The sequence below is a fragment of the Humulus lupulus genome, chromosome 3 (genome assembly GCF_963169125.1).
Source record: "Humulus lupulus chromosome 3, drHumLupu1.1, whole genome shotgun sequence".
Taxonomy (NCBI): Eukaryota; Viridiplantae; Streptophyta; class Magnoliopsida; order Rosales; family Cannabaceae; genus Humulus; species Humulus lupulus.
The window spans coordinates 19985143-20010035 of NC_084795.1; the positions used below are offsets into that span (position 1 = coordinate 19985143).

At 37.5% G+C, this 24893-nt stretch overlaps 2 protein-coding genes across 2 annotated transcripts; both read left to right on the plus strand.

Annotated features, from left to right (window-relative positions):
- The first annotated feature begins 2522 nt into the window (after positions 1 to 2522).
- LOC133823744 (uncharacterized) lies at positions 2523 to 4330 on the plus strand. The gene is made up of 3 exons (XM_062256596.1): positions 2523 to 2988; positions 3111 to 3292; positions 3395 to 4330. The coding sequence occupies exons 1-3, from the start codon at positions 2523 to 2525 to the stop codon at positions 4328 to 4330; spliced, it is 1584 nt and encodes a 527-aa protein (XP_062112580.1).
- A 1489-nt stretch (positions 4331 to 5819) lies between these two features.
- Positions 5820 to 11355, plus strand: LOC133822287 (isoflavone reductase homolog). The gene is made up of 4 exons (XM_062254572.1): positions 5820 to 6185; positions 6827 to 7067; positions 10373 to 10576; positions 11041 to 11355. Exons 1-4 carry the CDS (start codon positions 5853 to 5855, stop codon positions 11202 to 11204), a joined length of 942 nt encoding a protein of 313 aa, XP_062110556.1. The 5' UTR covers positions 5820 to 5852; the 3' UTR covers positions 11205 to 11355.
- Positions 11356 to 24893: the final 13538 nt, after the last annotated feature.

Consider the following 24893-nt stretch of genomic DNA (forward strand, 5'->3'; position numbering starts at 1 on the left):
TATGAAATCTATAACTTCTGTATGAGAAGTGAAATGATGATTTCCTTAATTGTTTTGTTCAAAAGGTTAAATGATTGAGATCTCATTTCTGTGATTAAGTTAACAGAAATATCATTTATAAGGAAGTTAGTCGGAGTTAAGGATAAAATACTGATGGATGGTTAAATGGTAATTTGCACCATGCTCGTTAGAAAGTCATCGATAGAGGATTGACTGACTATTATATAGTTATAACAATAGATAACGTATTTGATGTTTTGAAAATACGTTCTATGAATTCAAGAGCTCAATTCCGAATCTATAGTAGAGTCATGAGGAATTAATAAATTGTGCAATAATTTATTTAATAAGTAAACTCGCGGGAATTTATTGAAGCTTGTATTCATGGATTTATGGTTCCTATGTCGTCTCTCATCAAATCAAGTTGAATGGTCTCAAAAAATTGATTTAATTATCAATTAAAAATATCAAATTGACTAGGTCAATTTACTGATATTTACATGTAATAAGAATTTGGAAATAAATGAGATTTATTAATATTGATAAATTGGTGTCCATATAAATAAATAATATTAAATCAGGTTTCAAAATATAATTAGTTAATTTGAATAAAGATTTAATTAATTAATTAAAAGATAAATAAATAAAAATAGTTTGAATTTAGGCCCAATTGTGATTTAATTTCAAGACATCAATTGGGCAATTCTTTAATTTTATGATTATTAATTAATAATGAAATATCTTTTATATTTTTATTTAAACAATATATATAATTAATTATGATTATTGTTTAATTAAATTATCAATGTCATAAACATCATTTTTTTTCTCATTTTATAATTATATTTTTTTAATTTATGGTTATTAATTAATTTAAAGAGACACTATATCTATTTTCTAAATTTTTTTATTCTAGTAATAAATATAATATATGTCAATTAAAAATATTTGTCTATCTATTTATATATTTATGTTAATGAGAACCCCTAAGGAGTTGATGTGACACTCTAACAAATCTCTAATCACACTATCTATTTTCTCATTTTTTTTACATTTTTATATTATGTCAGTTAAAAATATATATAACAATAAATAATCTATCTATTCATATTTTTAAACTTTTGACAAAACACGGGGTCTAAAATTTAATTTTAAAAAATAAACAGTCAAAACTTACAATCTGCTAAAATACAAGGTTCAAAATACTGTGAATCCTTACACAAAACATAAATTTCTATCAAAATAATTTAGACGTTTTATTTAAAATTTTTAAACTTTTGACAAAATACGGAGTCCAAAAATTAAATTTTAAAAAGAAGGCGTCAAAACATGCAATCAGCAAAAATACAAGGTTTAAATAATCTATTTGACTATTCTTATTTTTAATCTGTTGATAAAACATAGAGTCCCTATGTTTGGTAGGAGAGATTTTTAGAAGAGATGGAAGGCATATGGGGGAAAGATGAGAGAAAAAAAAATACTTTTTTGGTAAGAGAGAAAGTAGAAAAGAGAGGAGAGATAGAGAGAAGTCTTTCTCCAAATCCCCAAAATCAATTTTTCAAAAAGGAAAGATTTTAGACTATGCAAAGAAATAGAAAAAAATTATATATATGCCCTTTATTAAATTAAATATATATTATATAATAAGAAATAATTTATTAAATTTAAATTTTAAATCAGCCTCTCAATACCAAATAATATTAAGAAAACTAATTATCCTCTTCATCCTTTTTAAATTCTCTATCCTTTCAACACTCTTTACTTCTTGCTAAAAATTGAATAAAAGTTCATTTTTGCAAAAATGGTCATTACACAAAACATAAATTAGATATTTTTATAAAGAACCACGCAAAACATATTTAAAAAAAACATGCGTGTAATAAGTTGTTTGAACTTTGTTTTTAGTACTGTAATTATTTAGAATTTTTTTAAAACTTGTAGGAGGATCGCTATACAGTGAACACCATCATAAAAAACATAGAGTCAAAACGACCCAATGTATCCATATAAGGAGTTTGTTGTATTGATAGAGTGAAAAAAAACTCACTACCACAAAATTTTCAAATTTTTTTTATATTTTTTAATAATTACAAAATACTACACTAGCTCGAATCGCAATTATGTTTTCTAGTTTATATATAAGTAAGAATCAATAATAATTGCCGATCCATTGACAAGAAAACAATAATTGCCGATCCACCGAGCAAAAATACAATAATTTCCCATCGACCCACCTTATAATTAAAACTACTTTTCATATTTTTCAAGAAATAAGTACACGAAACATGAGATATATAGTAAATTATTTTTACAAAAATCCAACCACCAGTCCCCCACAAAACTAAAGGATCAAGTTTATTATTGATCCAACCACAACACCACAAATCCCACAACATATATAGTAAATTATTTTTACAAAAATCCAACCACCAGTCCCCCACAAAACTAATGGATCAAGTTTATTATTATTATTAGTATCCCATTATTTTTTTAAAAAAATTATTATTATTTGCTTTTTCAATATGGACACATTATACAACTATTTAAGAGTGTTAAGAGAGGTTCTTCCTGATATCATTTCAGAAAATCAAAGTGGTTTTGTTAAAGGTCGTCGCATTGCTCATAATATTATGCTCTGTCAAGACATGGTTCGGGGCTATGACAGAAGAAGTGCAAAATTTGCTTGTTTGTTCAAAATTGATCTCCAAAAAGCTTATGATTCTCTAGACTGGGATTTCCTTAAAGAAATGCTTGAAGCTTTAAATTTTCCTAAGAAATTTGTTGATCTTATTATGGATTGTATTACCACTCCTCAGTTTTCCTTTTCCATTAATGGTGCTCTTCATGGATATATTCATGCTCGCAGAGGTTTACGTCAAGGTGATCCTATATCACCGCTCTTTTTTGTGATTGGCATGGAATGCTTGTCTAGAATCTTGTCCAAGGTGTCTAAGGAGGCTGACTTTAAGTTTCACCCAAGATGCAAAAGTTTACAGCTCACTCATCTTTTTTTTGCAGAGGACCTTCTTTTTTTTTTTTTTTCTGTAAAGGAGATTACAAAGCAGCTACATTGTTGCTTAGGGGTTTTAAACTGTTTTCTAATTCATCAGGGCTCCAAGCGAACATAAGTAAGTCAGCGGTTTATGGGGCAGGTATGGATACTAATTCTATTGATAGGCTGGTGGAATTATCTGGTTTTCCGAAATGTAGCTTGCCTTTTAAGTATCTTGGTATGACAATTTGTGCCAAAAGATTATCTAAATCTGATTGTGTTTGTTTGGTGGAGAAAATGGTTAACAGGATTAGGGTTTGGAGTAGTTGAAATCTGTCATATGCGGGTAGAATTGTCTTAATTAATTCAGTTCTCCTTACTATTAATTCTTAATGGTCTCAGTTGGTAATCTTACCAAAATCAGTTTTGCACAGTATTGTCCAAGTGTGTAGAGCTTTTCTCTGGAAAGGAGTTGACAGGATTAGTGGCCTGGGCTATGTTTCTTGGTCTGATGTTTGTCGCCCTAAAACAGAGGGTGGTTTGGGTTTTAAAGACATTGAGTCTTGGAATTTATGTGCTATGGGCAAACATGTTTGGGACATTGCTTCTAAGAAGGACAATTTATGGGTGAAGTGGGTAAATGCTATCTATATCAAGCAAGATGATTGGTGGGATCATGAAGCTCCTATTGATGCTAGCTGGTACTGGAAGAGGATAGTGCAAGTGAAAAATAGAATTAAAGCTGTGTTTTCTTTTATTGAATTTCAGAAGTTCAATTATACTATAGCAGGGATGGTTTCTAAAGTGCATTTGATTGCTGGTAGATGGAAGTTTAATATGATTTGGGATAGATTTTCTATTCCCAAACATAGATTTATCATTTGGCTTGCTCTTCTTGAAAGATTGCCAACATTTGACAGGATACAGAGATTCAAATCGCTTCAGAGTGTTAGTTGTGTGCTGTGTGGAAAGTTTGCTGAATGCCATGCTCATTTGTTTTTCTCCTGTAGTGTGAGTGCTAAAATTCTGGTTGAAACTCTTCAGTGGAGTGCTATTTCTTATCATGGTCATGACCTCAAGAACCTTTTGAAGTGGATTGGGAAAAATAAGCTCTCTCAAGGCAGAAGGAAGATTGTTTACAGTATTATATCAACTGTGGTTTATTTCATTTGGCACAGTAGAAACAGTATGGTTTGGGACCAAAAGTTTATCTCCATTGATGTTATTGTTAGAAATATAATTCATTGTCTGAAATTGAGACTTCAAAATATGAATTTAAGTAAGCTCAATAGAGTAGATATTATTTGGGTGGACTCTCTGTTAAGAGTTTGTAATTAATTTGTTTAGGAAGTTTGTTCCCTCTTTGTAATTGTTGTGTTGGAATACAAAGCTCTCTGATTTACAAAAAAATAAAAGAGTGTTAGAGAAAAATAAATTGCTTCAATGGAAATGGTAAAAACTAAAATACAACTTTATTAAAATATACAATAGACAAAGTAATAGATTAAATAAATGTTACAATTCAATTATAAAAAATACAAATAAAATAGAGAGATGTAAAAGAAGAGAATAGAAAATACAACTCAAAGCATAACAATTCAAATAAATATATAAAGAAGCTAGAAATAATAACAATAGAAATAGAAGAACAATAACAAGAACAATAGAAAAAACTCTCACACTCACACAACCAAAATGTAGAGTAGTGGAGATAACCAATTTGAACAATGTTCAAGACCTTTGTCAAAAAGCTTATTTTCTCATATTCTCTAAGCACTAAGGGGACTCTCAAATGGAAATAGTTATTTGGAATTATCAAGTCTTTTGGTGTATTTCTTGCCAACTACTCTAGTGGATAGAAAATAGAGTGTCTTTCAAGTGAACACAAGACTCCTATTTATAGAGATTTTGAATCACATTTTGATTTTCAAACTCCACCAATTTATTTGGCTGTTACAGAACATCAATTGGACGTTCATGATGTTAAATGGAAGATTTGAGAATTATATGAGGTGTTGAAACGTTTGGAAATGTTTCAAATAACTCAAAATATGAATTGTTATATACTAGGCGATTCGTCTGGTACGTATATTAAGCAATGTGTCGCCTATCACCAGATGATATATCACCTGGTGTGTAACTTTTCCCATAAAGGTATCTGCGATGCATCGCCTCACAATGGGCGACGCAACACATGTGCCTCTATTTTACTCACTCCTTTGGTTACCCAAAATTGCCAAAATCATATCTTAACAACTATAAAATATTATAGCTTTATGAAAATCAAATTCAAAGTGTAACTCCAATTAGCATAGTTAAAATGGTGATTTTTTGGGAGTGACAAAATTGTAATAAGATTTGGTACACCCAAAAAATTATGTTACAAAATTTTGACAAAATGAATTTGTCACACTCTCATTTATTTCTTACATATATTTAATCAGCATTATATAATTATAAAATAATATAACAAAGAGTAGCTTTTACTATAACGAATTCAACTTTGCAAGTAATCTTTCCTTTTTCTTTTCTTCAATAAATACTAAACTGAAAAGGTAGAAAGTCAAAACATGACACAAGAAAACAACCTACCATAAACTCTATATATGTCACACTCTCATTTATTTCTTACATATATTTAATCAGCATTATATTATTATAAAATAATATAACAAAGAGTAGCTTTTACTATAACGAATTCAACTTTGCAAGTAATCTTTCCTTTTTCTTTTCTTCAATAAATACTAAACTGAAAAGGTCGAGAAAGTCAAAACATGACACAAGAAAACAACCTACCATAAACTCTATATATGTAAGTACCAATACGAGGTGAAAACCAAAAAAAACAAAACACAAAAATATGGGTGGGAAAAGCAAGGTTCTTGTAGTGGGTGGTACTGGCTACATAGGGAGGAGAATTGTAAAGGCAAGCCTAGCGGAAGGCCACCCGACCTTCGTCCTCCAGCGGAAGGAGATCGGCCTCGATATCGAGAAGGTACAGATGCTTCTAGGGTTCAAGATGGAAGGAGCTCATCTTGTTGAGGGCTCCTTTTCTGATTTCCAAAGCCTTGTGGATGCAGTGAAACTGGTCGATGTTGTCATTTGCACCATGTCAGGTGTCCACTTTCGTAGTCACAACATTTTGATGCAGCTCAAGCTTATTGAAGCCATTAAACAAGCTGGAAATGTTATGGTACAAACCTAATTAATCAAATCAATTATAGTTGTTTATGCTAATATTAATTACATTATAAATATATTGCTTTCATTTTGTTTTGGATATATTTTATATATTAATTTTTTATGAGGTAACTATAGATGATTTTGTTACAACTTTTTTATTTTATTTTTAAATTCACCTCTCTATAGAATTATGATTTTTACTGTTCAAATCAAATAGCGTAAGTTTCGATTCTGGACGATGATTTTTGTTGTACTTTATTTAGTTTTTTTCTTTTCTTTTCTTTACGAGAGTAGTTAATAATTCAAAGATTCCGGGCCAGTAGATCCAGAGCAAATAGGCGTTGACTTAGTTGCTTTTGAAAGATATCTAGAATTGGAATGGAAACCCTTCTAATTTGATTAACTATAGCTAGATCCATTCTGTCGGCCGGACTCCAATTTGTTTAATTTGTTTGTGTTTTTTATTTTTACATTAAATTTGTTTTTGTTTGTTTGTTGTTGTACTGATTTTCTCTAAAACAAAACAGATACTGATAATTTTTAATATACATTCCCAAATTCCATTTATTAATTTGAGGATAATAATATCAGATCTATTGGAACGTATAAGAAAATATATATTATTGATGTTATGAAATTGGTGGGTGGCAGCGATTCTTACCGTCAGAATTTGGTATGGATCCAGCACGAATGGGAGATGCACTTGAGCCAGGAAATGTGACATTTGAAGAGAAAATGCGAGTTAGGAAAGCAATTGAAGAGTCAAATATTCCTTTCACTTACGTTTCGGCCAACTGCTTTGCCGGTTATTTCGCTGGCAATCTTTCACAAATGGGCAATCTTTTTCCGCCGAGGGACAAACTCTATATATATGGAGATGGCAATTCTAAAGGTACGTACACTCGATCGGGAGTGCGTATATTAATTAAGCTAAGTAGTTTATGATTCAATAGTAAATATCACTCTTTTTTGTGTTTTGTGGCAAATAGTAAATATTACTTTTAATATTTCAATAAAAAATATCTTAACTACCGTTCATGTCAAACAACAACTAATACTAAGGGCTTGTGTCGCATAATTTTTACTTTTAGACATGAGAAGAAGAGAAGTAAAAATTTGAACTTTCTAATTCCTGTTTGTATTTATATTTTAAAATAGCTTTTTTCTTTGTTAAAGAGCTTTTCAGAGTATTTGGTATATACTGCATAAAAACTCTGATAAAATAAATATCAAATTTAACCATAAATATATGTTTATAATAATAATAATAATATGTGTTATGTCTGAACTCATTTGAAAATTAATCGTTTGAAAAAAAAATTAATTGCATACATATGAATTAATATTAATTAATAAATAAAAAATCATAAAAATCTAAACGTAATTAACAAAAAATCTAAAATTTTAAATTAAATATTTAAATATAAAAATCTAAATGTAGTTAGAAAAAGAAATTCTATATATAAAACAATAATAAGAAAAAAAAACTAAAAAAAATCATACGTAAATGTTTTTAGAAAAATTAGATAGAATACTTTTTAAGAAAAAAGAAATCGTATTATATAACTGTTATCTTCACAATTAATTTAGGATAAAGATGTAATTTACTTTTTTTCTTTTATAAAAAATTGGGGTAAAATAGGTATTATGAAAGATTCATTAAAATAAGAAAATAGCTTCCCGTGTTATTTTAGAAGTCCTTCCTGAAAAAGCTGGTGAGTCTCTGCTTCTCTTAAAAACTCTTCTAAATTAAAAAAGTTATTTCTATATTTTATCCTAACACACCTAAAAGTAACTTTAAGACTTCAAAATCTCTTCCAAAGCCATGCCAAACAGAGCCTAAATCTCAAATCATTACCTTTGTAAAACAGAAATAAAACATAAGTACCACATTCTAAACATGTGAAGTTCACCTAAGTAATTATTTGAAATATTAAATTTTCTTAAGTATTAAATATTTTTTAAAAAAATTAGCTTTCCCCTATAAATATGATTACCCAAACTTGTTGACATTCAATTTACAACTAAAATTTGCAACAGTTCACAGAGCAGATAAGCAAAATTATGTCAAGTACTTGGAGGAATACCTCATATCGAAAAGCAAAGCTTAGTCTCCAATTACAATAGAACTCATGTTAATCTCTTTTCTTCTTGAATGCTTGCCTTGAATTTTGAAGGTATCCATAAGCCCCTAGTTCAAAGTAACATTATCTAGTCAAGAGGCATGATAATGTTACTTTAAACTAGGGAGTTATGGTTATCATCACAATACATAAATTCCTCATATCCTATTCAAAACCTACCGCCAAAATTAAAAAGTTTAAATTATAACTATATGAATAAATAATACATATTTAAAAACATGTTCAATTAATAAATCCTAAAAAATTGGGCAGAGTTTCCCCTATTTCTATAAGATATCTCAATTTCATAAGTACCTATTAATTTAACACAAACAAACATAATAATCAATATGCATAATTTCATCCTTATACCACCTTACCACACAAATTTATCAAAAACTACTTCCTTGATTTTCAAACATAATTTCCACTAAATTCAATATGGTTTAACTATAATTCTATACATATGTACAATAGTAATAAATAAAAATAAACTTCTCACTCACCTTAAAATTAATCTTGAAGCTAGTAACCACTAGTGAAAAATCAAATTACCTCCAAAACAATAACCGTCCTAAAAATAATATAAACAAAATTAAATATAATAATTATTAAGTTTATAATAACTAGTACCAAACATTAAAAATATTATACAAATAAAACTTTATTTTAACTAAATATTAACTTGATTTTTTTTACAACAACATATCTAAACATTAAAACTATATTTTATAAATGAATTTTTTTTAACTAGATATTAACTTGATTTTTTTTATTATAACAACAACATATTAACTTTTTTTTAACAACAACAAAATATTAACTTCATTAGTTTTCTAAATAATTATTATAAATAAAAACATAATATAAAATACAAAAATAAATCAAATAAATTATAAATTTAGTAATACATTAATATTAAATTTGGATTAATAAAAAAAATGATCACAAACACATTTTTTAAGATTCATACATTCTTAAATAATCAAATACAACTCTAAAACATTATTATCAACTACCATAAACACATATACATTATCAATATATTATCAAAAATATAAAAAATATCTGAAATAATATATATAAAAAAAATTCATGTAAACATCTATTTAACAATCAATACATAGTACAAACCTCAAAAATTTGTATAGAAGCTGAAAATCCATTGAAAACCCCAAAACAATGGGTATTTCCGACCACCACATGTCACCATTGTCAAGACACAATTTTTTCAATCAAAACTGAAAATAACCAAGTTTCGATGATATATATTTGAGTTTTCTAGCAAGATTGATAGAAGAAAATGAGAGAAAATAGTGCTATATGGTGAAACCCTCATTTTTTTCACAGTGGAAATGGAGGTTTTTGCTCTCTGTTTGGGGGGTTTTAGCGCTTCAGAAATGAGTGAGAAATCGAAGGGCTTAGGATATAAGCACATTTAACTTCAGTTTTTTGCTAAAAACCAAAGTTAAAAGGTTACCTTTAAGTTTGGTTTTATAAAAAAAACTGAAGTTAAAGGGTTCCGTCATTTTTCTCCTCCGCCTATTACCCTTTAACTTCACTTTACGTAAATAACCGAAGTAAAAGTTTAATTTCTATGAGTGCTAAACGAAAAAAGCGAAGTTAAAAGTCCATCAAAAGCTTTAACTTCATTTTTTATGTATTTCTTAATAATTCTATGTATAAAAACCAAAGTTAAATTAGTGCAAGGGTCCAATATGTCAAGGACAAATCTTTTACTGTTAACACATGGACCATGGCGAAGTCTTAGCAAGACTATATATGCTTTGATATGTGATTAATTATTATGTTCTTCGTACATATATGTATCATTTATTTTCTTATTGCTGAGACATCTATACATAGTAATTGAGCACCATGCACACAAAATCCATGAAATAATAAATATGGGCAATAAATTATTATATCATGCATGTGTATAAATGAATTCAAGGTTAGTATGTGGTGAATTATTATGTTCCATAGTATTTACTAAATTACTAATAATCTCTCTGTGCGTATATATATATATTCGTTTAATAATAATAATATTGCATATGGAAAATACATACAGTAATTTTTATGGACGAAGACGACGTGGCAACATACACAATAAAATCCATAGACGACCCTAGAACACTGAACAAAACTGTGTACCTGCAGCCACCAGATAACATTCTCTCTCAGAGACAATTGGTTGAGAAATGGGAAGAAATGATTGGAAAGAAGCTGGAAAAGGTTACCATCTCCGAACAAGACTTTTTGAACTCCATGAAAGGTAAAAAAAAACGCATATAACAAAATTATATATATATATATATATCCTTTCTTTTTAAATTATTAGGGTCCGTTAGGGGTAAAATTTTTGTTTTTGAAATTTTGAAACACAAAAATAAAAAATATGTTTGATAATTATTTTTGTTTTTTATTTTTAAAAATAAAAAATAATAAATACGTTTGATAACTTTTATTTTTATTTTTGTTTATATTTTTGTTTAATAATATGAAGTGTTGATTTGAAGAAGAGAAGAAAAAAAAATTGAAAATTGTTTAAAAATATTTTGAAAGTGAAAAAATTCTATTTTCAAAATTTAATAAATTTTAATTAAAATTAAAAAATAAAAATAGAGTTACCAAACATATTTTATGTTTAATTTTCAAAATTTTAATTAATTAAATAAAAAACTATTTTTTTAAGTGTTGCCAAATTAATTTGATTTTGGTTTATATATTATGGTGTAGATTTGGATTACGCTGAGCAGGTAGGAGTGGGACACTTCTATCATATTTTCTACGAAGGTTGTTTAACTAATTTTGAGATAGGAGAAGAGGGAGAAGAAGCTTCCAAACTTTATCCAGAGGTGAAATATACCCGCATGGATGAATACTTGAAAATGTATCTCTAGCTGATTATATATAATTTTCCATGTTTATGGTTTTACTAATAAAGAACGGATTTCGTGGTTGTACGTAATAATTTTTTGAAAATGCTGAATATTTTTTTATGGACGAATGATATACAAACATAATACGTACTATTGTTTGGTGAGAGTTTAATCTTTTTTCTTTAATTCTTTCTTCTTGAGTGTGGACGAAAAATCCAGTGACAAACTGAGAGAGCATATATATATATATATACATTATTTCAGTGTTTTACTCTTGTTTTTTTATTTTTTATTTATGTATTTATTCATCTTCAACACCAACCATAAAATAATATCAGAATATGGTAGGTCGGATACAGAGAGGTTAAGACATTTGTTTTCCAAGATATGACGTTAATTATGAAGGAGTGTAATCAAAAAAACATTTCTATATTTTATTTTGATTTAATAATAACAATAATATTCATAGCTGTACCAAAATAAATAAATAAATACTATTGTTTATTATTTACAGAATTTGTTTTGATTTATAATAATAATAATAATAATAATATTAATAATAATAATAATAATAAGGCTATTTAAAAATTCATAATAATAATAATAATAATAAGGCTATTTAAAAATTCTTAGCCACCAAGTCGCCTCAAGTTATCACTAATTTAATATCATCATTTTTATCTACAAATTTTATAAAACTTAATAAAAATAAAAAATGTATATAGAATACATATAAAGGGAACTTTTACAGGACATATTCTGAACGGTAAGAATTAAATCTATTTTTGGTAGACCCATAAATTGTAATCTTATTTTTTTTTATTTGACTACACTATAAGAAATTGAGATTTTTGTGGCGATCAATTTCTCGGCAAATACGTCCAAATTTGCCTTAAATAAGTCACCGCAAAACGGTCGTTGAAAATATCATTATTTGCAGCGAATAAAATTTCCGCCACAAATAACTTCATTATTTGCAGCGAACTTACCGGTGCAAAATCAGTAAATCTGCCGCAAATAATTTTGGATTTGGTCGTAATTGACCCTTATTTGCAGTGAAAATTTAAAATAATTCGCCGCAAATAGTCCTATTATTCGTCGCAAATGATGGGTGATTTGTCTAGTCTGACTCTTATTTGCGGCCAACAATTCGCTGCAAATAGTGTAACAGAAATAAAAAAAATTAAAAAAAATTAAATTTAATATTTAATAAAATTTATAATCAGAATTGTAGTCTCCATTAATTGATATGAAAATAAACCATACAATATTCTAATATTAATAATTGTCTTAATAGTATTAAAACAAATAAACACTACTATTTATATAACTATATAATCTATCCTAAGTTGGTCGCATCATCATCGTCTAAGTCATCTGAAAACTGAATGACTGGGGGTGGTGGAGATCGTGGCGGAGGTGGTGACAAAGACGCGCCATTTCTAAAAGTAGATTGAGGCGGGAATGGCGTGGGAACATGTGTAGGTGTGTCGTCTTAGAACATATATGTGGAGGCGATGGTGGAGCTTGTGAAGGTGCAGCCGCATACATCTCCCACCATTGAGTTACTTCATCCAATCTCATTGTTTGAGGTGGTGGGTAAGATTCAAGAGGAAGACGTTGAGACAAGAACTCAATGTCTGGTTTGTATTGTCTCAACAAGTTAGCCATCGCCTATCCCATAATGTTATTATTATCATTGGATTGAGGAGGCTGAGTGTATGACGGCGAATGGTGCCCGAGCTTGAGATTGACTACTGGAGGGCTTTTTCCCCTTCAATGTGCGACCAACTCCTCTTTCATGCCCGAGACGTTCACCCAACACCTTTCTCATAATCATCCTTTCGTCAACTGAACTTCCTTCATTAGAAATAGAAGACGGGACTTGCTGGCTCTGCGATTAAAAATCTTTGTACATCATTTCCTATTTTTACAGAAAAATATCAGTAATACACCCAAAATATAGTAATTTTAAGGTAAAAAAATAAGATAAGTCTTACATAGTCCGTTTTCGCTTGCTCATTGACGAATTCTTCTTTATCCTTGTGGGTGTGGAATTTCTTCCAGCTTTCAATGTAACTTGGTACATTCCCCGATTCCGAGTTCGCCTGAACACAAAGAAACAACTTATTAGATAAAGAATTTATTAATATTAGAAATGATTTATTTATTTTTTGTTACTTACTCTATCATGACAGGCCGCGACAAATGACTTCGATCCTTGAGTAGAAGGATACTTCATCTGTTCCCTATTGGCCTAATTCTTCTCTGCCCATTTAATTGATTTCTCATCCAACCATAAGTCAATGCATTGTTTCCAGTCTTGAGCATTAACACCAACGTGGGGGTTGTTGAGGGCCCGCTCTAAGTTCTTATCATCACCATAAACTTTCTTGAAGTGCGCCTTCGTACGCATTTTCCTATCACGATATTTGACACTAGCATAATCATCTATAGCCTCAATAATATGATCATAGTCTGGCCGCCCTGCTATATCAAAATATGTTGAGCTGATTCGTTAGACTGTTGCACAATACGCTCTCCCAAATCGACAATTAGGATGAATATTGATGGGTTTTCAACATGGACAACATCAATATCAATGATGACTTCATTAGGCTCCGGAATATCCCAAACATGTCTATGATTCACATCTTGAACCACCTTCCAACCTCGACCTTCCAACAGATCGTCAAGATAGAAAACTTGCTTCGCTTAGGTAGCAAGTATATACTAGTCATCTTTATACCATTCACCAGTGACATTAATACTAGTAAAATAATTTTTAGTGATTGATTTGTTCCTGTTCGGATCAGTATTGAACCATTTGCACTGAAATAATACTATTATACCCAGATTTCGAGCCATAGTAAATATGACCTCGAAAGCTGAGTTCGCATTAAACGGTCTCGTGAGGGTTAGGGTATGCTCTACGATTGTAAATCGAGCCTGCAAAGTATGATACATGACCTCGAATGTACTGACCTCGAAATGATCTCGATCTCGAAAGATAGCTCTGAGAGCCCCTCATCTTCGGGAACAACTTCGGAGCAGGGATATTGAGCTCGATGTACTATCTCGAAAGCAATGTTAGCTCGGGAGATGTCAGTGGCTCGCACAATGACGTGAAACCTGAGATGCTGAAGCCTTGGAGATACGATATGACCACCTTGAATATCTACAAGTATTGTAAATATGAGATGCAATCCTCATTTATTGATGTAAATCCCCAAGAATCGTGGGATAATATTTAGTCAGTTATGCGTTTCCTGATCATTGGGGAACGTTTCCTTTTATATCTGATTATTGGCATTTAAAGCCATTTATTTTTATTCACAAAAGAGTAACTACCCAAAATATGTGGGATAGTATTCTGCATCCTTCTCTATAAATAGAGAAGTCATGCACCATTGTAAAGGACCGAAATTCTGATCCTTGAGAGAAAACTCTGGAGAATTCATGCTAAAGAATTGTTCAGAGATAATCTTGAGATTAATAACAGAGACTCGTGGACTAGGCAGATTTAACTGCTGAACCACGTAAAAAACCGTGTTTGATTCGTTTGTTTATTTTTGGCCATTGTCTTAAATTGTTTACGTGCTCTCTTCTTTTATCTGTTGACGAAAAACGGCGTCAACAGTTTGGTGCTTTCATTGAGAGCCTCAAGCATCCATCCCGGAGAGATTCATGGCTGCAAACAATCAGAACACTCCTGAAGGAAATTACCCAAGGCGTCCTGGAAAACAACCAATGGAGAACCCGGACGCTGAAGAAAGGAGTGGGTCCTCTGATTCCCGGGGACCACCTCCACAACCAAGGGATGAGGACATGTACTATAACTCTGAGCGTTATGCCCCTATTGTAGAATTGGAGAATCGGCAGCTGAAACAGCTGCTGGCAGATGCCAACAAACGTAACGAGGAGTTGACTAGGATAGCCGCGGAGGCGCAGGTGGCTCAGCCCCCGCTTCCGCGCGAAGACCAAGTCCCTCCTCCAAGGGACGTGCACGTTCCTCCCCGGAGGCCCCGTGGACGTCCACGAAAAAATGCTGCCACAAGGAGGCCAGCACAACCTCCAACACCAACAGAGCCATCTGCTCCTTCTAGGCCTCAGAGGAGTACCCGAGCTCGGGTCCCGCCTAATCCACCTGTGGGAGTGCCTGCAGGAACTGAGAACAACCGAGCTCCTGCCGAGGCTCGGACTCAGGTTCCTGGTAGTGCACCGAACGCAACTGGCCCGTCTCGGGCAAATTCTGGACCCTCCAGGCCGAGGCAAGGAAGACAACCACCGTCACCTATACGGTTTCCTCCGTCTCCCATAAGATATCCTTCACCTCCCCGCAGGAATGCTCAACCTGGTCGAGATCAAGATCAAGGGCGTACGGGGGAAAGACAAGGAAACAGGGAGACGTTCCAGGGGCGGAAAGGTGCGCCATCCGAGAGAAGTCAGACGTCCCGATCTCGCACTGCAGAGACAAGGCGACGTAGAAAGGATCCACCACGAAATGACCGATCGATGAGTTTCACCAGTGATGAGTCCGGAGAAACTAGGTCTGTCAGTAAACACGACCGGGGTCGTAAAAATACTGGAAATCACAAGAGCCATCCCGACCTGCGCAATCATCTGAATCAGAGCAGGGGAAAGGGAGATCAGACAAACCCGGATCTTAGGAATCATCTGAATGGGCGTAGAGATCCCTCACGGAGACGCGAACCTGGGATCGCGATTAATGACTATCAATTCCAAACACCGCCTAAGGACCCAGTACAAGAAAGGATTGATCAGCTCGAAAAAGCCTTTAGGCTTTTGAAGAATGAACGAGGGAACTGTCGATAGGAGGACTCTGATGAGGAGCTCGAGCCGTTTGCTCCCAATATTTCTAACACTCAGTTCCCCCAAGGGTTCCGGATTCCTCACGTCCCAGCGTTTGAAGGAAAAACCGACCCATGCAGCCACCTGAGTACATTCAACACTATCATGAGAGCTAGTAACGTGGGTTACGAGCTCAGATGTATGTTGTTTCCGACATCATTGGCCGGACCTGCCAAGAGTTGGTTCGAGAAGTACAAGAGACATTCTATAACTTCGTGGGATCAATTGTCTAGAGACTTCAAGAAGCAGTTTCGAGCTATGATGGGAGTCAGACCTGAAGCATCCACTTTGACTAACGTCCGACAACAACCGGGAGAAACACTGAAGAGCTACCTTACAAGATTTAATCTAGAGGTCGCCCGAGCTCGTGACGTGGATGACAGTGGGCACTTGATGGCCATCCGAGCTGGTGTTTTACCCGGGAGTGCCCTTTGGGATGACATGCAAGGGAAACCGGTGAGGTCGATAACCGAGTTTAACAGACGGGCGCAGAAATTTGTCAATGTAGAGGAGGCGAGGTCAACACTCAAGGCGACCTCGCAGACCGAAACTACAACGATAAACATTAACTCCGCCTCAACCTCAGTTGACCCAGCAGCTACACAGCCTACCTCGGAGAATCCCTCCAAGAGGAAAAAGAGCGAGGGAAATAATCCCGAGGCTGATGGAGGAAAGAAGAAAAAAGGAGAAAGGTATTTCTCCGTATATAAAGTGCATACCGAGCTCAACGAGTCTCGGGAAAACATATACCTGGCTAATGAAAACCAGGTCCCCTTCAGGCGTCCGGACCCTACGAGGAATCAAAAGTCCAAGAGGGACTCCAGCAAGTATTGTCGATTTCATAGGGACACCGGCCACACAACTGATGAGTGCCGACAGCTGAAGGACGAGATCGAAGGATTGATCTCGAGAGGTTATTTCCGGCAGTATGTCAAAAACCAGAATACTGAACAGGCTACTGCCAGCCAGAGAGTAGCCGCGCTTCCGGCAGCACAGAATAATAACTCCCGATCTCGGGATGAAGACAAGCCTCCGCCGATAGATGGAGAGGACGTAATAACCATCTCGGGAGGTCCTCATCTCGCAGGAGGGGGCAGAAATGCTCAAAAACGATATGTGAATGAGCTGAAGACAGGGGACAGGTCTCCATACGAACCCGAACCAAGGGCACCAAAAAGCCAAAGGGTTGAGACTCAGCCTATAACCTTCACCGAGGAGGATGCCTCCCATGTCCAGTTCCCTCATCATGATCCACTCGTCATCACCCTACAGCTTGCCAACAAAAGAGTGCGCCGAGTTCTCATAGACAATGGGAGCTCAGTTAACATTCTTTATAAAGCGACACTAGAGAAAATGGGACTCTCCCTTCGCAACCTGAAGGCTTGTGCAACCACTTTGTACGGCTTTTCTGGAGAAGGAACCGCCTGTATGGGGCCCATTGAACTCCCTGTGACCTTGGGAGACTATCCAGTCTCGGTGACCAAGATGATGGAGTTCGTGGTGGTAGAGTTACCATCTGCCTACAATGTACAGCTCGGGAGACCTGCCCTGGTCGGGCTGGGGGCAGTTTCATCTGTAAGGCATCTAGCCCTTAAGTTCCCAACTCCAAGCGGGGTCGGAACATTGAAAGGAGATCAATTGGCAGGAAGGGAGTGCTACAGCATTTCCTTAAGGGGAAAGAAACAAACAAGCGCGCAAGCACTCGTTGTCATACAGAATAAAGATGGGACCGTTTTAGAAATTGATGAGGATATCGATCCAAGGATTGAGGAGAAGGTCGACCTCCAACCTTTGGAAGAGCTCGAAGAGGTTCAGCTCGAGGAAGCTGATCCCTCAAAGAAAGTGAAGGTCGGGAAACACCTCCAAAACGAATCAAAATAGCAATTAATTTGCTTTCTGAAGAAAAACCAGGATGTCTTCGCGTGGTCACACTCTGACATGGTGGGAATAAGCCCTAATGTAGCGAGCCACGCATTGAATATAGACAAAAGCTTTCCCCCGAAGCAGCAAAAGCGAAGGCAGCTGGATGAAGACAGAAAGAAAGCACTAAAGGAGGAGGTAGACAGGCTGAAAGCAAATAATTTCATAAGGGACGCTTTTTACCCGGACTGGGTGGCCAATCCAGTGTTAGTCCCGAAACCCAATGGGACGTGGAGAACATGCATTGACTACTCAGACCTCAACAAGGCCTGCCCGAAAGACTGTTTTCCCCTGCCGAGAATTGACCAGCTCGTAGACGCCACGGCGGGGCATGGTCTGATGTCGTTCATGGATGCTTATTCTGGGTATAACCAGATTCCCATGCATGCCCCCGACCAAGAGCATACGAGCTTCATCACAGACAATGGGCTCTACTGCTACAATGTCATGCCATTCGGACTCAAGAATGTCGGAGCCACGTACCAGCGGCTCGTAAACATGATGTTCTCAGAGCAAATTGGGAACAACATGGAAGTTTATGTTGATGACATGCTTGTAAAGTCTCAACTTAACAAAAGCCATGTTGATGACCTCGAAGAGTGCTTTGGTGTGCTCAGAAAGTACAACATGAAGTTGAATCCTCAGAAGTGCACTTTTGGGGTGTCTTCAGGGAAATTTCTGGGTTTCATTGTCAACTCTCGTGGAATCGAGGCTAATCCCGATAAAATAAAGGCCCTGATCGATATGCCTTCACCTCGGAAGCATAAAGATGTTCAAAGCTTGACTGGCAGGATGGCAGCTCTGGGCAGGTTCATTTCGAAGTCAACGGACCGCGGTCTCCCATTCTTCAATTTATTGAAAGGAAGTAAAAAGTTCGAATGGACAGATGAGTGCGAGCTAGCCTTTCAAGAGCTCAAAAGGCACTTAGCCGAACCACCCATCCTATCGAAGCCTGAGATGGGAGAAGTACTGTTCTTATACCTCTCAACAACTGAACACGCGATAAGCGCGGTGCTAGTTCGAGAAGAAGAGGGAATACAGAAACCCGTCTACTACATCAGTAAAAGATTACTGGGGGCAGAGTCAAGATATCCACTAATGGAGAAGCTCGCCCTCAGCCTAATCCACTCTTCTCGCAAGCTCCGCCCTTACTTTCAAGCGCATCCTATCCATGTACTAACGGATCAACCACTAAGGCAAGTCTTGTCCAAACCAGAGGCATCTGGTCGACTCCTTAAATGGGCTGTTGAGCTCGGACAATTTGAGATCACCTACCATCCGAGAACAACCATTAAGGCACAAGCGTTGGCAGATTTTATAGTGGAGTGCACCGGTACAGCCGACGACGAGGTAACAACCACGGCCCACGAGCTGTGGAAACTTTACGTCGACGGGTCGTCAAATGAAAATGGAGCGGGGGCAGGAGTTATTCTGATCACTCCTACAGGGAGTAGATTTCACTCTGCTTTAAAGTTCGGCTTTAAAGCATCTAATAATGAAGCTGAGTATGAAGCTTTACTTGCGGGACTACGAATAGCAAAGGAGCTCAAGGCCAAAGCTATACATTGCTACAGCGACTCCCAGCTCGTAGTTAATCAAATCTTGGGAGAGTACCAGGCTCGTGGCACAAAAATGGCAGCTTATCTGGAGAAGGTAAAATCCGCATTGGAGTTTTTTGAGTTTTATGCAATCGAACAGGTTCCCCGAGAACAAAACTCAAATGCAGATGCCTTAGCTCGCCTCGCCACCTCCGCCGAAAATGAGGAGCTAAATGTCGTACCCGTAGAGCACCTGTCAGCGCCCAGCATTACTGAGCCCGACGAGGAAGATGTGTGTATGGTCGAGACAGAGCCGACCTGGATGAGCCCGATAGTTGAGTACCTCGAAAATGGAATTCTTCCAAAAGATCGAAATCAGGCTCGGAAACTAATGTATCAACTTCCCCATTACACCATCTTGGACGGAAGGCTATACAGAAGAGGGTATTCCATGCCATTGCTCAGATGTGTAACTCCTCCCGAGGCAAATAAGATTATTGAAGAAATTCATGAAGGATTCTACGGAGACCATACCGGGGGGCATAGCCTGTCCAAGAAGATTATACGCCAAGGATATTTCTGGCCAACCATTAAAACGGATTCTTTCGAGTTCGTGAAAAAGTGCGACAAGTGCCAGAGATTCGCCACGATACCCCGAGCTCCACCTTCCGAACTAACCATGTTGACATCCCCATGGCCTTTTGCGGTATGGGGCATCGACCTCATAGGCTCACTCCCAACTGGAAAAGGAGGAGTAAAGTATGCTGTGGTCGCAGTTGATTACTTCACAAAATGGACGGAGGCTGAACCATTGGCGACCATAACTTCGAAGAAGATCCTAGATTTCGTGGTAAAGAACATCGTTTGCCGATATGGAGTGCCAAGAAAGATTGTGTCTGACAACGGAACCCAGTTTGATTGCGACTTATTTACCAACTTTTGTAACAAGAACGGTATAATAAAGAGCTTTTCGTCAGTGGCTCACCCTCAGGCGAACGGTCAGGTCGAAGCCGTTAATAAAACTCTCAAGAGTTCCTTGAAGAAAAAGTTGGAAGAAGCAAAGGGACGATGGCCTGAGGAATTACCCCAAGTCCTTTGGGGATATAGAACTACAGCGCGGACATCAACTGGGCATACCCCGTTTTCTCTACTATACGGCTGCGAGGCAATGTTGCCCATTGAGGTCGAAATTCCAACGATTCGAACTCAGATTTACGACCAAAGTTCCAATCATACTCAGCTCGAAGAAACCCTAGACTTGATCGAAGAAAAAAGGGAAGAGGCTCAGCTGAAAAATGCTGCTTACCAGCAACGGACCACGAGATATTTCAATAAGAGGGTTCGAGACAGAAAGTTCGGAGTGGGAGACCTGATTTTGAGACGAGTATTCTTAGCAACCCGAGATCCAGCAGCTGGGGTGCTCGGGCCGAACTGGGAAGGACCATACCAGATAGAGTCAATCATCCGACCGGGCGTATACAAACTTGCGAGATTAGATGGGAGCCTGATACCTCGAGCATGGAATGGCGAACACCTTAGACCATATTATCAATAGTGTAGAAAGTGTCGCCTGTAACCATGATTTTCTGTATTTAGTTTGTTTTTGAATAAAGGGTCTACTTTGTTTCACATATAATTTATTTTTTATTTTTGCAATCTCTCTTAATTTAATAACCTATGATCACACTCATAGGATATTAAGGGGGCATCATTGGTATACATACCACCAGCTTAAAAAATAAAAAATGTACATAAAGTATTTGGATATAACCAAGTACGCGATATTAGACAGTTCGGACATAACCAAATTATCAAACACAAAGTATTTGGATATAACCAAGTACGCGATATTAGATAGTTCGGACATAACCGAATTATCAAACACAAAGTATTTGGACATGACCAAATGCGCGAGCTTAGATAGTTCGGATATAACCGAACCATCAAAACCTAAATATCTGGAGCTAACCAGATGTGTAGACACCACAGGTTTGGAACAAACCAGCCAAATTATCGATCGATGATAAATGGGAGCCTAAACCTATTGCGAGATAAGTCGAAGTCGAGGCTGGAATATCTTAGAAATATAGTTTCGAACTCTTAACCTTGGAGCTAAAATACTGAGGATGAGGAAAAGTAACTAAAAAAAAGATATAACCAAATCATTCATATTACATACCATATAAGTACTTTCGAGTTCATGGTTGGAGTAATATCCGACCTTGATAAATAACGAGGTCGGAAACGGATAATCCGAATAAACTATGCATGAATGCATCGAATTTCGAGCCTAAAATCCAAACTATGTTTGTATGCATAAATAAACATAAACGAGTTCATCAATTATAAGAATGTGCAAAATATTTCGAGCCAAGAAATGTAAAGCATGTAAAAAATTAAATTAGTTAAAGAAATTGTATCAGCCCCATGGGCGTAATTCACAATAATTGCATAAGAGGACGTAGCCCCAATGACTGATCTTCCCGAGGTCAGACTCAATGAAGAGGAGTCTCCTTGGCCTTCTCAGCGGCGCCGGACCCCTCAGGACGAATAGCATGACTATCCTCCTGAGCTCCCTCCGAAACGGTACCCGGAGCAGCCTTATCCTTCTCGAGCTGCTCAGCCTTCTCTTTCTCGAGCCGTTCAGCCTCTTCCTTCTCGAGCCGAGCATTCCATCGTTTGAGGAAGGACGCCTCGTGGGGACCCAAAAAACTGGTGTCCAGTTCTTCGTTATAGGCCCACATCCGGTACATGGCTGAATCGACCGCCGTTTCCTTCTTTTCTTTGAACTCGGCAGTAAGGCGGGTTTTGATATCCTCCATAAGGTCGAGGGTGACGGCCTTATCTTCCTCGAGCTTCTTGTTGGTCTCCCGAAGCTGGATGGTATCTTTCTTTTGCTCCTCGAGTTCGTCTTTCAGCTTTCCGAGCTCCTTGGCCATTTCCTCACGCTCCTTAACCACTGCCTCGAGCTTAATGTTCGCCGCCTTCAGGTCATCATTCGCTCTAAGGTGGAGGTCCCTCTCCTCTTGGGCGAGGGTCCGGCTCGAATGGACCTCGTTGTTCAGCTCGTAATTGAGCTGGGCAGTGAAAGCAAGAGCCTGAAAAAAGGAAGAAACCGTCATTAGCCTCGAGACAGTGTGAATGTAAGCAAATGGAATATAGGATACTTACCGCGGCAGTGTGCTCGATACTCTTCTCGTACAGGACAGTGCGGTCTCGAGTGCCAGTTAGACACTGCCACTGAGGAGCCTCGAAACTGCCGTAGCTCTGGCCGATCCGGGACATTACATCCGAGATCAGCGTAGATCCGTGAGGACCGGCAGCATTATCCACCACATACGAATCCATATGGGTGGAGATGGTTAGCTTCTGAGCTCGGGAAGCAGAAGGTCTTTTGGCGAGCCAAGTAGAAGACATTTGACCCGCCGCAGGAGGTTGGGATTCGGCCACAGCAGCGATACCGGTCTGCGAGGCCGGCGCCACCACAGAGACGACGGCCTGCGAGGGTGGTATCGTCGTGGGGGCGTTAGTCTGGCCAGTCGACGCAGCAGCAGAGCTCGAAGCCGGCGGGGGAGGAGGAGGCGTTTTCCTAGATTTCTTGGAGCCTTTCCCAGGCTGGCTGGTTTTCAGTCCCCCTGCCCTGGGGCGTTTGCTCCTCTTGGCACCCGCATTGTCGATGAGGGCGTCGAGGTCGGAGTCCATATCGCCTGCACAAGTCATCACAGTGAGTCAGTAAAAGAGATACAAGTTACTTCAACACTATATATAGAGTGGTGGAAGAAAAAACCTAACTGGAACTTTCCCTCGGGCTTGAGCTTGGGGACCATGAAATTCCCCCGTCTTCAGAAGAGGCGGGGGGAGGGCCTTCCCTATAAGTTGGTGATAACCTCGAAAGGTCCCTATAATCATTGGTCCCATACTGCACAACTATCCCATTCCACACCTCGTCCGTGGTATACATAGTGTCGTATTTCCCGAGCCCACTATCAAACCTATGGACACAGTCATCTACCCAACTCCATATGTAGAAGTGGTATCTATCCTGTGGGCATGAGACTAGTCTATTGGGCCTGTGTTTTAATAAAGTGGGGGACCACATTCGCGAAGTAGGAAGGGTTTTACCTCCATCGGAGTCCGAACTCGAGGCTTCATCATTGGCCTCGTTCCCCGACCGCGGACTTCTCGAGCGAATTGGGAGAGATTCTTTCCTTTCCCTCCTCGGAGGAAGGATGCCTGTGGGCAGAGGCACTTCCTCCCAGCGTTCATATTTTTTACTGGATCAGTCAGAGGTTGACTGGCCCTGTCCCAACAACCCACAAGCTCGTAGCTTGTCCTCATGTAGCAGAAATGAGAGAGACCTCCTGCCATAAGGGAGTCGGAGCAGGCTCTCTCTGTGCTCCTTCATTGTCTCGTCAGCGGTGGGACGCTGAAAGTTAGCTGAAAGGCGAGATACACTTCAACTAAACATGGATTCAAGGACTAAAGATTTGAGCTCAAAAATAGAAAGTAACGAGAATACTTACGAATTCGCCTAAACGAACGATGTCGAGACAGGAACAGACCGTCTGTCCAGAAAAAAGCCCTCTTGAAGTCAGGGGGATGGTTCGGAAGGTCTTCAAAGATTTTTGTCTCTTTGGGGTAGCTCGAAAGATAGTAGAAATCATCTCCTCCCTGAGCTCGGGAGGGATTACTCTTCAAACAAAAGAGATATAAAATCTCTTGGGGTGAAGGTCCTATCCACCCCAGCTCGTGGAATAAGGACCTCAGGGCAGACAGCACCCTGTATGAGTTGGTGTTGAGTTGGAATGGAGCCAACCCAACGAAATCGGTGAAGTCTCTGAAAAAGGACTTCAGGGGCAGCAAAGCTCCTGCCTTTAGGTGTTCCTGGCTCCAGGCCGCGTATTTCACACTGGAATCGCGGCCCCCAGGAGCGAAACAGCTCCGTTCATGCCTTGTCGGAGCTCGACACTTCAGTGTGTCCAACGAGCTAAGGCCATGAATGGCCAGGATGTCAGTTATCTGGTCGGAGGTGGTAACCGAGCTCTGGTAGAATTCGGCTTCAAACATCTCCCTCCTAGGCTGCGAAGATGAAGGCTCCGCCATTAAGGAAAACTGAAGTTCCCTCGGGTGGTATGCTACCGTGACTTTTAACGCTGGGTCGAGGGGAACTGGCCTAGGTCCGGGGTTAGGCTCCGGATAGATGGCTTCCCGAAGGACCCTTCTCTTCTTTTCGATGACCTCGTCAATCTGGCGGCGATAGTGGGCTCGAATGTCTTCTTGCTCACGTGCTATCTCGTACTCTTTAATCCGACGCTGGTTCCGGGCAAAGATCGATTCCGGGCTCGGAGATTTGGGCTTGTAAGGAATTGCTCGTAATGAC

Excerpts from the sequence above, each read along its gene's own strand:
- LOC133823744 (XM_062256596.1), top strand. The coding sequence starts at position 2,523 with ATGGACACATTATACAACTATTTAAGAGTGTTAAGAGAGGTTCTTCCT. Across the intron at positions 2,989-3,110 it reads GTTTCACCCAAGATGCAAAA|GGCTCCAAGCGAACATAAGT; the intron begins GTTTACAGCTCA and ends CTAATTCATCAG. Across the intron at positions 3,293-3,394 it reads TTTGTTTGGTGGAGAAAATG|TTGGTAATCTTACCAAAATC; the intron begins GTTAACAGGATT and ends TAATGGTCTCAG.
- LOC133822287 (XM_062254572.1), top strand. The coding sequence starts at position 5,853 with ATGGGTGGGAAAAGCAAGGTTCTTGTAGTGGGTGGTACTGGCTACATA. Across the intron at positions 6,186-6,826 it reads AACAAGCTGGAAATGTTATG|CGATTCTTACCGTCAGAATT; the intron begins GTACAAACCTAA and ends GGTGGGTGGCAG. Across the intron at positions 7,068-10,372 it reads TGGAGATGGCAATTCTAAAG|TAATTTTTATGGACGAAGAC; the intron begins GTACGTACACTC and ends AAATACATACAG.